The sequence below is a fragment of the Phacochoerus africanus genome, chromosome 14 (assembly GCF_016906955.1).
Source record: "Phacochoerus africanus isolate WHEZ1 chromosome 14, ROS_Pafr_v1, whole genome shotgun sequence".
In the NCBI taxonomy this organism is placed as follows: Eukaryota; Metazoa; Chordata; class Mammalia; order Artiodactyla; family Suidae; genus Phacochoerus; species Phacochoerus africanus.
Window position 1 is genome coordinate 50,965,099 of NC_062557.1, and position 16,457 is coordinate 50,981,555.

A 16,457-nucleotide genomic window follows, 5' to 3' on the forward strand; every position below is an offset into this window, starting at 1 on the left:
GGTGGTTTCTCAGCTTCTTCATCTTGCTTGTTGTTTTCTTTCTCCTGAGGGAGTTGTACTCTCTGTTATCGGGCAGTGTTTGCCTTGTCACTGCCGTGGAATATTTCCTGAGGGCTGGCGTTGTTGGTCAATCTTTTTTGAGGCAGTGTGGCTTTTCTGGAGTGTTGATGGGGCTAACAGTGTTTCTTTGAAGCAAAGGAGGGCTTCCTGAGGGCAGACAGGACTGGGAGGTCCACACCACGATGGTAGCAGATTTCACTTGGTCATGCAGAGCTTGCTCTGGTGTTTTTAGGCTGTGGGGTTCTTGCAGGGGGTTGGCGGTGTTGGGCAGCTGTTCCTCAGGAGTGCAGCACCCCCGGGAGCTGGAGCAGCTATCTGGGTCACTGAGAACCTAAGAGGCTCTTCCCCAGGGCAGCCCAACTCAGAAGGATGGCCTGAGAATGTAGGCGGACCTTTTCACAGTCTGGCCGAGCTTGTTGCAGCTTTTCTGGGCTGCAGGGGCTCTTCCAGGGGGCTGGTGGTGCTGAGCAGCTATTCCGCAGGAGTGGGGCACCCCCTGGGGGCTTGGGCGGGTAGCAGGGCCTCTGGAAATCCAAGAGGCTCCTCCCCAGGGCAGCCCGACTCAGAAAGACTGTCTGAGATCTTTTCCCGACTTGGCCAGGTTTGTTGCAGCTTCTCTGGGCTGCAGGGGGTCCTGCCTGGAGCTGGCAGTCCTATGCAGCTGATCCACTAGGGCACCCCCTGGGGGCTTGGGCGGGTAGCAGGGCCGTTGGAGACCCAAGAGGCTCCTTCCCGGGGCAGCCCGACTCAGAAAAACCGTCCGAGAATTAGGCAGATCTATTCACGGCCTGGCTAGGCTTGTTCTAGCTTTTCCGGGCTGCAGGCCTTTTCTCGGGGGCTGGTGGTGTTTGGTGTTGCTCTGCGGAAGTGTAGCCCCTCCAAAGGGCAAGCAGGCCTGTGCAGGGACAGCCCCTGCGGTGGTAGGCTTCAGGCAATTGTTGAGGCCAGCCTTCCTGGATGGCAGGCAGCCCAGGTTCGGGAGAGCGTAGGGGGTGGTGGGGGTGGGGGGAGGGGATGCACTGGGAAGCACAGCTTTCAGCTAGCTAGCGGGCCTGTAAGCTTGCTGTGGCATGGGGGGTATTCTATGGGGACCCACCCCTTCTTCTCTCCCCTCCCCAGCACGGGCGCAGACCAGGCTCTTCTCCCAGGTTCCCTCTGATGCAGCTTTCCACTTCCCCGCCCCTAGAGTATTGCTCCCTTCCTCTGCCACAGCTTTGTTTTCTAGTCTCCCAGGCAGTCTCTGCCCCGTCAAATGGTTTCTAGACCTCCCAAGCAGTTTCCGCTCCGCCCCGCCCCCCCAGCCCGGGGACTAACCTCTGGAGCCGAGGTCTCGGTGCCCAGCCCCCCACCCAGGCGTCTCAATTTTTGGTGACTGTGCCCGTAGTTCAGATGGTCCGTTCGGTTCTTGATCGGCTTTTCCATACTCCAACTTACTGCTACACTCTTCTCTGCATCTGGAGATTCCTCCGGTTCGTTTGATCTTTCCCCCGAGTAGGTGACTTTCCAGGGTGCGGGATCCCTTTCTCCTCCTCGGTTCCCTCTCGGGAGCGCCCGTCCCGCTCGGATTCACCTTCTCTCACTCTCCTCTTTTCTCCCGTTCTGCCCAGTAATGTCACGAACTTCTTGCCGTTATTGGAGTTTAGGTTCCTCTGCCAGCGATTGGTTGCTGTTCTGTGCGAGTCATTTATTCTGTAGATGTGCTTTTTTTGTTGTGTTTGTGGGAGAGGGCGAGCGTGTCCCCCTACTCCTCTGCCATCTTGTGTTGTTTGTAGACTTTTTGATGGCCATTTTGGCTGGTTTAAGGTGGTACTTCCTTGTAGGGTTTTTTTTGGTGTTGTTTCTTTCTTTCTTTCTTTTTTTTTGTCTCTTTAGAGAACATCCTGAGGCATATGGAGGTTCCCAGGCTAGGGGTCAAATCAGAGCTGTGGCTGTTGGCCTACACCATAGCCACGGCAACCAGGGATCCAAGCCACATCTGCAACCTACATCACAGCTCACAGCAATGACGGATCTTTGACCAGGGATTGAGGCCTCATCCTCATGGATACTAGTCATTTGTTTCCACAATGGGAACTCCTTTTTAACTCTTTTTAAAATAACTTCTGTGTCTGTTTCCATTCATTGTCTTAATTTTTTAGTTTGACTCAGGCTGTTCTTTTATTCTGGATTTTGGGATTCCTCATTTTTTGCCTCCTGATACTATGTACTTTCCATGTGATGAAGAAACTAAGATATGGCACTTACGACACTTTGGAATGGTGTTGACTCTCTCAACTGTTAAATTGTGGTTTTGGAGTTCCCATCATGGTGCAGCGGAAATGAACCATGAGGTTGCAGGTTCGGTCCCTGGCCTCACTCAGTGGGTTAAGGATCCAGTGTTGCTGTGAGCTGTGATGTAGGTCTCAGACGTGGCTCAAATCTGACGTTGCTGTAGCATAGGCCGGCAGTTACAGCTCCGATTAGACCCCTAGCCTGGAAACCTCCATATGCCACAAGTGTGGCCCTAAAAAGACGAAAAAAAAATGTGGTTTTATTTTGACCTTATTCATTAACCTTTTATTAAACTGGAATCTTTTTGGATAACCAATTATACCAAATTTTAAAATACAAAAACAGTATTTTTTATCAGTATTTGTCTTTCCTGATTATAAAGGTTAATGTGTATGTGTTGTAGAAAATTGGAAAAACTACAGGAAATTATTAAGAAAAGGAAATATTAAAAAATTTCCTGTAGTCTCTCCCCGTACAGCACCCAGAGTGCTACTTTTCAGTATAAATCAACTCACTCTACTTCCCTGCTCTCACTCCATTGATTGCCCGGGCTGCCCACTGAGGGCACCCGTCCAGTCCAGCCCCTCTCCACCTTTGGCTCTGAGCTCTTGCCACCTCCCCTCCTTAGATTCTCTGCATGTGTCCTTCCCTCCACCTGAACTACTCCCTCTCTGCACAGCTGTGGACTCGATGCCTTCCGGCCTTCAAATCTTTGCTCAAAATCACCCTATCAGTCTTTCCCAATAGCCCCTCTGTCAGTACTCTCTTCCCCCTACTTTGTTCTTCTTGATAACGTCATTTTCTGACTTGGTGTTATGTGTTGATTTTTTCTCTGTTGGACATCTCTCCCATTAGAGTGCAGGGCCTTTGTTTAATTCGCAGACATATTCCCAGAACCTTCAGCCATGCCTGGAACAGAGTAGGTACTTAGTAAATATTGTGGACTGAATGCATCTATTGCTTAGAGATAACTTTCGATGTCTTCATGTGTTTTCTTCTGTTTCTCCTTTGTGTTTATGCATGTCTATATGTGTATTTTTACTCTGTGTGTGTGTCTGTATCACAACTATTTAAAATTAAAGTAACACTATAGAATTTTACGGCCTGCTTCTCTGATTTAAGTTTATGAGAATTTTCCAATATTGTTTAACATTTGTCATAACCATAATTTTTTGTTTTCTTACTCCTTTGAATATAAATTCCATCCCCACCTATTATTGGACTTTTTTTTTTTTCGTTTATTTGTTTTCAACCAGTTGGTTTTTAAATCTCTTTTCAGAAGGGCCTACACCGCATCTCTAGGAGAGACAGCAGTTGCATTTGACTTTGGGCCATTGTCAGCAGTGCCGAAGAACGTATTTGGCCAAAAAGGCAAAGATGAAGTAGTGGCATACCCCCTGTACATCTTACGTGAGAACGGGGAGACTTTCCTTATGTATGTGAGTCTGGTGCACAGGTAAGCTGAGGAGGTGGCCTGCCTGAAATGAAAGCCCAGCTTGTGCTCCAGAATAGACTGTCATGGTTGGACTTAGGATCCATGGTCTTGGGTTTGTGGACGTATTGCAGTCTTTGGACGCTGGTTGGAGTATTTTGAAGAGAAAATTGGTGCAGATCATTTGACCTTTCATTTCCTCATATTGTTTGGGTACATCCTGTAGAATTCTTGGATAATCACTTGAGACAAGACTGGATTTGTGTTCACAAAGTCTAGTCAACCAAAAAAATATTTGCAGATAGTCCCCAACGTGGATTTAATGATTTTACAAAGTGCAAAAATAGTATATGTTCAGTAGAAACTCTACTTGATTTTTTTTTTTTTTTTAAGGGCCCCATATGCCTGCAGCATATGGAGGTTCCCAGGCTAGGGGTCGGATCAGAGCTGCTGCTGCTGGCTTACACCACAGCCACAGCAACGCGGGATCCGAGCCATGTCTGCGACCTACACCACAGCTCAGGGCAATGCCAGATCCTTAACTTAGTGAGCAAGGCCAGGGATCAAATCTGCATCCTCATGGATACTAGTCTGGTCTGTAACCCACTGAGCCACAACGGGAACTCCCTCTCCGTTAAATTTTGACTTTTGATCTTTTCCTGGCCAGTGATATTTGGTAGTTACTCTCTTAAGATGCTCAGCAGTGAGGGCAGCTCCCAGGCGGCCACGTGATCATGAAGAGTAAACAGTGATACACTTAGAGCCAGTTGGTTTTTCACTTTCAGTACAGTATTTACATTACATGAGATAGTGCCCTGAATCCCGTTTTGTCATCTTCCTCACTGCTATCAGATTAAACTTAGTAAAGTGAAGCTCTGTAGTCTTGATTTAAACTTTTAGTGACACACTGTCACCTGGCAGGTAGACTCTGAGCATTTGAACCTGGCATGAGACTGTCTGCTTCCTTAGCCAGTCATGAGTATCTGCCCAGCTACCTTTGCTGCCTTAGACTTTGTACTTTGCCTCCCATCATATCAAGCCAAGTTTCCTTCCGTTAATTCTTTCTTTCATTCCTCTAGGTCTTGGTAGATCTCTAGCTTGGAATTCTCAGCTTCTCAGAATGTGCTTTTTGGCCATGGATCTTATTTATTTTTGGTACCTTTCCTACACACCCTACTTTCTGTGTACCTTTTGCTGTTCCTTTGTACCCTGTAAATCCCTGCATTTTTTCACATGGTATAGTAATTCTAGTTAAATATGTGCATTCCCAGCTAAACCCTCAGTTCCTTGGGGGTGTCATCTAGCATTCAGTAAATGTATTTTTCAAGTCCAGTTAAATAGTGGGTCTGAAATAAGCTATCCTTCAGAGTAAAAGATTGGAGAGTCATCAAAATACAAGTAGTAGTTAAAACCAGACATAATTAGGAGTTCCTGTTGTGCCGCAGCATGAACAAATCTCACTAGGAACCATGAGGTTGTGGGTTTGATCCCTGGCCTTGCTCACTGGGTGAAGGATCTGGCATTGCTGTGAGCTGTGGTGTAGGTTGCAGGTGTGGCTCAGATCTGGTGTTGCTGTGGTATAGGCTGGCAGCTGTAGCTCCAATTTGACCCCTAACCTGGGAACCCTCCATATGCCACAGGTGTGGCCCTAAAAAGCCCCCCCCCAAAAAAAAACCCCAAAAAACCCAGACATATTTAATATGCTCTAATGTAAGTGTGTATTTTGCAAGGAGATGAGAGCTTACAGTGGAATCCTAGAGAGCACAGATATTTCAGAAGTTAGTAAAGGGCATTGAAAGATGTGCTCAGAAAGGTAGGAAGAAAACTAGGAGGATGTTACAGACGTTAAGGGTATTACTGAAGCAGTGATAAGCAGCCGAAGGTCAAGTTAAGGGCCTGGTGCATTTAGCACTTGGAGTCTCAGTGTTGACTTTTCCTGGATAGTAGCTTCAGTGGAATGGTGAAGGCATAAGCCACAGTAAATTTAGGGCACAGTCTTTCAGCCTCCACACTATTGACATTTTGAGTCAAATAATTCTTTGTTGTAGGGAGCTGTCCTGTGGGACAGTGATTGGCAGCAGCATCTTTGGCCTCTAGACATCAGTAACTGCTCCCCTGTTCTCCCAGTTGTAGCACCCAAAAATATCTTCAGATATTACTGGTATCCCCTTGGGAGCAAAATAATCTTCAGTTGAGAAGCACCAGAAAGGTGGAAATTGAGTGGGAAAGTGAAAAAGTGGAGACATTGGGAATACACTATATTTTTAATTAGGGTATGATAGCTGGAGCAAGACAAAGTCAAAAAGGGTTTTAAGGAGTTCCCATTGAGGTTCAGGGGTAATGAACCCAACTAGTATCCATGAGGACCTGGGCTTGATCCCTGGCCTCACTCAGTAGGTTAAGGATCTGTTATTGCCATGAGTTTCAGTGTAGGTCGCAGACGCGGCTCGAATCTGGTGGTGTTGTGGCTGTGGTGTAGGCCGGCATTTGGAGCTCTGATTTGACTCCTAGCCTGGCAAACTCCATGTGCCTCGGGTGTGGCCCTAAAAAGACAAAAAGTGGGGGGAGGTTAGGTGAGGGCATGGTTGTCCTCTGTCAACATTTCCCAAGTGTTTTCACTCTTTCTTTAGCCCTGGGAGTGTGGGGAAGCTGTTAGGCCCATTGCCAATGCATCCTGCAGCTGAAGATAACTATGGTTATGATGCTTGTGCCATACTCTGCTTGCCATGTGTCCCCAACATCTTGGTGATCGCTACTGAATCGGGAATGCTGTATCACTGCGTTGTGCTGGAAGGGGAAGAAGAAGATGACCAAACCGTAAGTCAGGCCAGTGTGGCCATATTTGTATCTCCAACACCTGGTATAGTTCCTGGACCTATGAATGTTTCATATATGCAAAATTTTGGATTGTATCTGGCACTTATGTGTATTTTGGAAACTAAATACTTATAATTAATTGAAGCCCACTTTAAAAACTTAAATTGAGTTCCCATTGTGGCTCAGTGGGTTAAGAACCACACAAGTACCCATGAGGATGTGGGTTTGATTCCTGGCCTCGCTTGGTGGTTTAGGGATCCAGCGTTACTGCAAGCTGCGGTGTAGGGCACAGATGTGGCTTGAATCTGGAGTGGCTGTGGCTGTGGTGTAGGCCTGCAGCTGCGGCTCTGATTTGGTCCCTAGCCCAGGAACTTCGCCATATGCTGTAGGTGCTGCTGTAAAAGGAAAAAAAAAAAAATTGAAAGAAGTTAGAAGATCCCCAACTTATTTGGTCCAGCAACTTAGGTATTTCTTTCTGAATTCTAAATTCCAATCTTTGGTGACAAGTATAAAGAACCTTTGAATCACTGAATTGGCTCTTCTCTAAACTTGTTTATTTGCATCTTCCTAGAAGAAGAGGGGCCTTATTTCTTTTGCTCTTTTAAGAATGACAAGAAACTGTTAGAGTAAGAGGTAGAATTATTTGAAAGCATTGTTTGATCCAGCTTTTTGCTTTTTTTTTTTTTGTCTTTTTGCCATTTCTTAGGCTGCTCCCGAGGCATATGGGAGGTTCCCAGGCTAGGGGTCCAGTCGGAGCTGGAGCCACTCACTGGCCTACGCCAGAACCACAGCAACTTGGGATCCAAGCCATGTCTGCAACCTACACCACAGCTCACGGCAACGCCGGATCCTCAACCCACTGAGCAAGGCCAGGGATCGAACCTGCAACCTCATGGTTCCTAGTCGGATTCATTAACCACTGAGCCACGATGGGAACTCCTTTGCTTCTATTTTTAATTGTTACAATTTCAAATGAACATGAAAGACTAAAATTAAAGTGTTGTTTGTTTTTTTTTTTTACAGTCAGAAAAGTCCTGGGATTCCAAGGCAGACCTCATTCCTTCTCTGTATGTGTTTGAGTGTGTGGAGCTGGAGCTCGCCCTGAAACTGGCATCCGGAGAGGATGACCCCTTTGATTCCGACTTTTCCTGTCCAATCAAACTTCACAGAGGTAAAGTATTCACTAAATTTAATTCTTTTATCCCATTGTTTTTATGCTAAGACTATCACAGACTAGTCCCATGTAGTTTATTTTTTCTGTGGTTCCAGCCTTTAAAAAGTTGAGTTGTTTTTTCTTTTGGTCTTTTTAGGGGCACACCCACAGCATGTGGAGATTTCCCAGGCTAGCAGTCGAATTGGAGCTGTAGCTGCCAGCTTTCGCCACAGCCACAGCAACATGAGATCAGAGTCTCTGCTGCGACCTACACCACAGCTCACAACAGCGCCGGATCCTTAACCCACTGAGCAAGGCCAGGGATCAAAGCTGCATCCTAGTCGGGTTCTTAGCCCGCTGAGCCACAATAGGAACTCTGTACGCCAGACTTTTAATGACAGAAGTGAATGACTACCATATAACTTCTTGGGGGTATCTAGCAAATTCCTGAAGTTACTAATGTAGCTTCCTTTTTTATAACAGATTTCTGTCACTTCCCAATGTTAAGGTTTTCCTGTTGACATTAGCACTGGAGATGCATTTTGAAAAGCCATTTTAAACAGTGGGAGACCTAATGATCTCCCACTGATTGATGATTTGAGCCTTAAATAAACCTCAGGTGTGGGTAAATGAAGAGAAACTTTCCAGTCCTTTATTATTCAGAGAGAGGATTGTCAAGTTTTTTTTGAACTTTTTATAGCATAATTGTATATTCAGAGCTGTTATGTAGAACCCCAACATATAAAACATAAAAATAATATCAGCATTCCCATTGTGGCTCAGTGGTAATGAACCTGACTAGGATCCATGAGGACCGGAGTTCGATCTCTCGCCTTGCTCAGTAGGTTAAGAGTTCAGCGTTGCTGCAAGCTGTGGTATGGGTTGCAGATGCGGCTCAGATCTGGCTTTGTTGTGGCTCTGGTGTAGGCTGGCAGCTATAGCTTCGATTCAACCCCTAGCCTGGGAATTTCCATATGCTGCAGGTGTGGCCTTAAATGTGTATATATATATATTTTATATATAAAAACATAAATATATATTATATAGATATCATTTGCTTCAAAACATTTCCTTACTATAAAGTCAGTAAGAAAGTGAGGCTGTTAGATAAGAGAAAAATTTGGTTTATGGATGATAGTTGCCGCCTTTTTTTTTTTTTGTCTTTTTAGGGCTGCACCCATGGCATATGGAGGTTCCCAGGCTAGGGGTATAATCGGAGCTGTAGCCGCCAGCCTACACCAGAGCCACAGCAACGTGGGCTCCGAGCCGAGTCTATGACCTACACCACAGCTCACGGCAACTCCGGATCCTTAACCTGCTGAGCAAGGCCAGGGATCGAACCTGCAACCTCATGGTTCCTAGTCGGATTCGTTAACCACTGAGCCAAGACGGGAACTCCTCTTTCAGTTTTCTAATGGTTACTTTTGTATTAGACCCCTAGCCTGGGAACCTCCATATGCTGTGGGTGCTGCCCTAAAAAGACAAAAGACAAAAAAAAACCCAAGAACTAATGGCTACCTTTGTATCATTAACGATTCCATTTGCAGATCCCAAGTGTCCCTCAAGATATCACTGTACTCATGAAGCTGGTGTACATAGTGTTGGGCTAACCTGGATTCATAAACTTCACAAATTTCTTGGATCAGGTGAGTTATTTGTGCTTTTCAGTATGTTTCAGATTCTATCAAAAAGTAGTTGGGAATACAAAAATAATAGAAAAAATAAATGACACCAAGAGATAGTTCTTTGAAAAGATCAACAAAATTGACAGATACTATAGGTAGACTGACCAAGAAATAAGACTCCCGTTACTACAACCGGAATTGAAAGAGTAGATATTCCTGCTGACCTTACGGAAATGGAAAAGGTTATGAGGGTATATACCATGAACACCTGGATGCCAGTTAGATAATGTAGATGAAATGAACAGATTCTTAGAAAGACACAAGTTACCAAAACTGACTCAGAGAAAATTTGAGTAGACCTGTATATAACATGTAAAGAGACTGAATCAGCAATCAAAAACTTCCCCAAAAGAAAAATTCAGGACAATGTGGCTTTACATTTAAAGAAATAATACCAATTCTCTACAAACTTATAAAAAAAAATAGAAGAAACACTTCCCTGCTCACTCTGTGTCGTGGTTAGTATTACCCTGATACCAAAACCAGACAAAGACATCCAAAAAAAGAAAACTAGAGACAAGTATTTATGACTATAGGTGCCAAAAATCCTCAACAGAATGCTAGCAAACCAAATCCAGCAACATGTAAAAAGGATAATACACCATGACTAAGTGGAATTCATCTGAGGGATGCGAGGGAGAAATCAATTGATGTATTACACCAGATCAATAGAGGAAAGGAAAAAAACCGTATGGTTTTTGTGTCATCTCAGTAGACACACAAAAAAACATTTAAGAAAATCCAATAGGCTTTCATGTTAAAAACATTCCAACAAACTAATAATAGAAAAGAAATTCCTCAAACTGAAAAAGGGCATTTGTGCAAAACTTACAGCTAATACCACACTTAATGGGGAAAGCCCAAGTGCTTTCTGTACTGGAATATTGCTGCTGTAGTCAATTACTACAAACTTAGTGTCTTTAAACAATACAAATCATTATGTTCTGTAGATGAGAAGTGCTAGATGATCTCACTGGACAAAATAGTGCTCCTTTCTGGAAGCTCTAAGGGAAAATCCATTTCCTGGCCTTTTCCAGCTTCTACTGCCCTCCTTTGCTTCTAGTCCTCTTCCTCTGTCTTCAGAGCCACCAGTGGGGGGACAGAGTTGAGCCTTTCTCACCTCTATCACTCTGACCTTCTTCTCTGCTTTCTTCTTTCACTTTTAAGGAACTTTGTGATAACCAGGGTAATCTCCTTATTTCAAAGACATCTGATAGGCAATTTTAATTCCATGTACAATCTTTTTTCCCCTTTGCCATGTAACCTAACTAGTCACAGATCCTGGGGATTAGAACACAGACTCTTTAGGGGATGTCCATTGTTCTGCCTGCTCCATTCCACCGGGGCCCCTAAAGATTCACATCTGACCTTCACTGACCCTATAGCAACACAAAGTTCATTATCTCATATAAAGGTCCTGGGCTTAAAAGTCCCCAATCTCATCACCTAAATCACTTAAATCAATTACAGTTAGACTCTAAGTATAATCTACTCTGGGGCACAGTTCTTCTCTGTGGGCCTATAAAGCTAGAAAATAGTTTTCTGCTCACAGAACAGTGTGGGGCAGGCATCAGTATCAGTTATAATAAGATGCCCTAATTCAAAGGGGGAGAAAGTGGTAAGAGAAGAGGAAGCACAGGTCCAAGAACTTTTACAAATCCAAATTCCATTATGTTTCAAGGCCTGAGGATAATCCTCTGGGCCTTCAGCTCTGCCCTCTGAGTAATCTTTCATTTTACAGGAAAGGTAGTATTTGTTGGTAGTTGTTTTATTAGCCTGTTTCCTGCCTGTAGAATTTTGAGGGTGGAATTGCCTTCCCTCATCCTCACTCTGACCATTTCAGTGCCAGCCAGTAGTGTTTCTGTGGGTGTAAAATTCTCAAGACCTTTCGGGGTCTCCTGTGTCTGTCACAGGAGTCATTATAGTGCAGGTTGTCCACACATCTTTGCTAGATAATCTCATCTCCAGTTTTAGCTTCAGCTATGGCTGAAGAATCTAAGCCATGCTCTTATTAATCTCTTCAAAGAGCCTTTCCTGTGGCTGAATATTCTGACCCTTTGATCTTTCTGAGGTATTAGCAAAAGATAAAATAGCCACACTAGCAGCTTTTTCTCTAACACTGTTTCCTGTAGGTGAATCTCTTAATTTTAGTTCCTTTTTGCCATCCAGACAGGCAGAGGATTTACTACAGCATCAAGTCCTGTTCCTTTTTAACAATTCTGAAATCAGATCATATCTTCAACACTTTGTTAGAAATATCTTCAGCTAAATGTCCAGTTTGATTTTTTACAGTTCTGCCTTCTACACTTAACCTGTAGATCTGGACAAAAGGATGTGTGCTCTTGCCACATTATAGTGGAGGTTCTAGACAGGGCAATTAGCCAAGAAAATGAAACAAAAGTTATTTACATTTGAAAGAAAGAAGTAAAACTATTTTTTTCCAATTTTAAATATTTTACTCATTTGCTGAACTGGACACCAGCTTTGCAATTATTAGACTAGACTGGAACTTTGACAAAACATTACCTAAGACTGAGTATAAAAGCTATGGACCTACTAAAGTTTTATCTCTAACAGCGAGAAATTATATTTCTTTTTTCAGTCATTCTTTTTCCTTTTTTTCTTATTTTCTTTTTTAATTTTTTTCAAACTCATGAATTTTATTATACGTACAGTTGTACAACTATCATCACAACCCAGTTTTACAGCATTTCTATCCCAAACCCCTAGCTCACATCCCTCCCCACCGCAACCTGTCTCCTTTGGTAACCATAAGTTTTTCAAAGTCTGTGAGTCAGCTTCTCTTCTGCAAAGAAGTTCATTGAGTTCATTGTATCCTTTTTTTATTTTATTTTATTTATTTTATTTTTTTGTCTTTTTGCCATTTTCTTGGGCTGCTTCTTCTGCGGCATATGGAGGTTCCCAGGCTAGGGATCTAATCGGAGCTGTAGCCACCGGCTTACGCCACAGCCACAACTCGGGATCCGAGCCATGTCTGCAACCTACACCACAGCTCATAGCAATGCTGAATCCTTAACCCACTGAGCAAGGCTAGGGATCGAACTGCAACCTCATGCTTCCTAGTCAGATTTGTTAACCACTGAGCCACGGGAACTCCATTGTATCCTTTTTTTTAGATTCCACATATAAGTGATAGCCTGTGAGTTTGTGTCTCATTGTCTGACTTCACTTAGCATGATGATTTCTATGTTTTCCTCTAAGAGTTTTATAGTATCCATTCTTCTATTTAGGTCTTCTTTTTTTTTTTTTTGGTCGTTGTTGTTGTTGCTATTTCTTGGGCCGCATCCGCGGCATATGGAGGTTCCCAGGTCAGGGGTCGAATCGGAGCTGTAGCTGCCAGCCTACACCAGAGCCACAGCAACTCGGGATCCGAGCCGCGTCTGCAACCTACACCACAGCTCACGGCAACGCCGGATCCTTAACCCACTGAGCAAGGCCAGGGATCGAACCCGCAACCTCATGGTTCCTAGTCGGATTCGTTAACCACTGTGCCACAACGGGAACTCCGCCCCTATTTAGGTCTTTAATCCATTTGGAGTTTATTTTTGTGTATAGTGTTAGGGAGTGTTCTAATTTCATTCTTGTGTTGCCTAGCTGTCCAATTTTCCCACCTCCACTTATTGAAGGGACTGTTTTTTCTCCATTGTATATTTTTGCCTTCTTTGTCATAGATTAGTTGACCGTAGGTGTGTGGGTTTAATTCTGGGCTTTCTATCCTGTTCCACGGATCTATATTTCTGTTTTTGTGCCAGTGCCATACTGTTTTGATGACTGTAGCTTTGTAGTCTGAAGTCAGGGAGCCTGATTCCTCCAGCTCCATTTTTCTTCTTCAGAATGTCTTTGGCTGTTCTAGGTCTTTTTGCTTCCAAACAAACTTTAAAATACTTTGTTCTAATTCTGTGAAAAACGTCCTTGGTAATTTGATAGGGATTGCATTGAATCTGTAGATTGCCTTTGGGTAGTATAGTCATTTTGATAATACTGATTCTTCCAATCCAAGAGCATGGTGTGTCTTAATCCATCTGTGTCGTCTTTGATTTCTTTCAAAACTGTATTCTCTGATGACATGATCTCCTACATAGTTAGTCATAGGGACCCATTGGAAAACTATTTAAGCTGGTAAATGAGTTCAGAGAGGTTGCAGGATATGAGATCAGTAAACAAGTATCAGGCCTAATGAAATTAACAAAGCCAGTGTTTGTGTGAACAAACAACACACTTGTTCCAGAGTGTTCCAAACACACTCTGGAAACTAGAAAGCCTTCTTGAAAGAAATAAAAGAAGACCCTAAATAAATGAAAAACTTCCCAGGTACATAAATCTGAAAACTTAATGTTGTTAGATGGCAGCAGTCCCCCAGTTGACATATAAATTTGGTACAATCCCTATCAGAATTCCAGCTGCTTTGCAGAAATTGGCAAGCTGATCCTAAAATTCATATGGAATTGCAAGTGACCTAGAACAGCCAAAACAATCTTGTAAAGCAGGATCAAAGTTGGAGGACCCACATTTCCCAATTTCAAAACTTATGAAGATCCAGTAATCAAGACATACCAAGTTTATATTGACATAAGGATACGCATACAGGTCAATGAATAGAATTGAGGGTCCAGAAATATGCCTTTACGTTTTCAGTAAGTTGGGTTAAAGAGGGTGCCAGAACAATTAATGAGAGAAAAGAATAGTCTTCAACAAATGGTGCTGGGACAAGTGTACATCCACATGCAAAAGAATGAAATTGGACCGTTACCTCACACCATACACAAAAACGAACTCAAAATGGGTCAGACTTAAATATAAGAACTAAAACTTTAGAAGCTTAGAGGGAAACACTATCACAAAAGTGAAAAGACAACTCACAGAATGGGAGTAAATATTTGCAAATCACATGTATCTGACAATGGACTTATATCTAGAATATGTAAAGAATTCTTAGAACTCAATAAAAGGATAAGCCAATTTTTAAAACAAAGATTTTTAGTAGATATTGGCCGATTAAATTATATACAAATAGCCAAGAACCACATAAAAACATGCTTAGCCATAGAAATGAGATGCCACAAAGCCACAAGATCACCCTTCACACCCACTAAAATGACTAAAATAAAAAAGTTCTTGTGGCTCAGGGGATTAAGGACATGGCGTTGTCACTGCTATGGCTGGGGTCACTGCTGAGGCTCGGGTTTGATCCCTGGCCCTGGAACTTTCGCATGTTTTAGGCATGGCCTAAAAGAAATAAAAAAGAGAAAAGAAAAAAAAAAAGGCAGTTACAGGTGTTGACAAGGGTGTGGAAATATAAGGGCCCCCTTACACTGCTTATGGAAACTCGAAATGGTGTGGCCACTTTGGGAAAACAGTCTGGCAGTTCCTCAGTTGACTAAACATAGAGTTACTGTTTGCCCTAGGGCTCCTCCAGAGTCTATACCCAGAGAAATGAAAACAAATGGTTATACTTGGATTACACTTACACATGAACGCTCCTAACAGCAGCATTCACAATAGCCAAATAGCCAGGCATCCATCAGCTAATGAGTAAATAAATAAAATGTGGTCCCTCCAGGCAGTGGACTCTGACTCAGCAAGAGAAAGGAGGGACTGAGAGCTGCCCCAACGTGGATGAACCCTGAGAACGTTATGTGAAGTGAAAGCAGCCAGTCACAGACAACTAGCCACATGTTCTGTGATTCCATCTATATAAAATGTCCAGAATGGGCAAATCCACAGAAACAAGGTGGATTAGTGGTTGTTGCTTAGGGATGGGGTGGTTGGCAGCAACTAGGAGGTGACTGATAGTGGGTATGAGGGTCTCTTTGTGGCTAATGAGAACACTCTAAGTTTTTCATGGTGAGGGTTTTAGAGTTCTTTTAGTAATATACTAAATATTCTAAAAACCCATTGTATTGTACAATATAAATGGGTGAGTTGTGTGGCATCGTGAATTACATTTCAAAAAGCTGTCATAAAAACAGAATGGGTAGGAGTTCCCTTTGTGGCTCAGTGGTTAATGAATCTGACTAGGAATGATGAAGTTGCGGGTTCCATCCCTGGCCTTGCTCAGTAGGTTAAGGATCCCACGTTGCCATGTGCTGTGGTGCAGGTCACAGACACGACTCGGATCCTGTGTTGCTGTGGCTGTGGCGTAGGCAGGTGGCTCAGCTCCGATTAGACCCCTAGCCTGGGAACCTCTGCCGCGGGTGCGGCCCTAGAAAAGACAAAAAAAAAAGAAGAAGAAAGAAAAAAAGAATGAGTGGAGTTCCTGTCATGGCTCAGCGGAAACGAGTCTGACTAGTATCCGTGAAGATTCAGGTTCAATTCCTGGCCTTGCTGATCTGGTGTTGCTGCGAGCTGCGTTGTAGGTCGTAGGCGCAGTTTGGATCCCACGTGGCCGTGGCCAGCAGCTGTAGTTCCGATGGGACCCCTAGCCTGGGAACTTCCATTTGCTGCAAAAAATAATGGAATTGGTGTGGGCGAAGAAGAGACCCGAGGGATTGATTTGTGGATGGTTCTCCTCAATGACACATTTCTGCATTTAGAAACTTGCCCAAGGATGATCCACTTTCCTTCTTTAAGTTGAAATCTAGACCTCTGTGGCAAGAGGATTTCTATGTCAGAGGCATAGCCTTAAGAGGCAATGGTCCGAGACAAGAACTTAATTGCATTTAGCTCATACTGTCAGCGTTTTAATTTGGAGACTTTCGTTTGTCAGTTAACTTCTACGATGTGCTCTTTGGCAGATGAAGAAGATAAGGACAGCTTGCAGGAACTAGCTACCGAACAGAAGTGCTTTGTAGAGCATATCCTCTGTACGAAGCCATTGCCATGCAGGTAAGGACCTTCTCTCCCTTCCAGACACAGATCACAGGTGTTTGTTTCAGCAGTTCGGGTGCCTGTGTATAGGGCACATTCGCATGCAGACGTGGTGCTTGACCCCTAAGAGTGGGTTCATCAGAAGCTCTCCGTGCTCAAGGCCACTCCACAGCCACTGTCCCATCTGGGAGATCATTCCTGTCAGAGCCCC

The 16,457-nt window shown here is 43.7% G+C and overlaps 1 protein-coding gene across 2 annotated transcripts in view; it reads left to right on the plus strand.

Annotated features, from left to right (window-relative positions):
- Window positions 1-16,457, plus strand: part of NUP88 (nucleoporin 88) — a 37,149-nt gene that overhangs the window by 13,978 nt on the left and 6,714 nt on the right. Inside the window, exons 5-9 of one of the 2 annotated variants that reach the window (XM_047756896.1) lie at window positions 3,611-3,787; window positions 6,394-6,580; window positions 7,604-7,751; window positions 9,281-9,379; window positions 16,174-16,264. In XM_047756896.1, the coding sequence (XP_047612852.1) occupies window positions 3,611-3,787; window positions 6,394-6,580; window positions 7,604-7,751; window positions 9,281-9,379; window positions 16,174-16,264 (702 nt within the window). The remainder of the gene's footprint in view (window positions 1-3,610; window positions 3,788-6,393; window positions 6,581-7,603; window positions 7,752-9,280; window positions 9,380-16,173; window positions 16,265-16,457) is intronic. The other variant, XM_047756897.1, reaches the window with a different exon arrangement.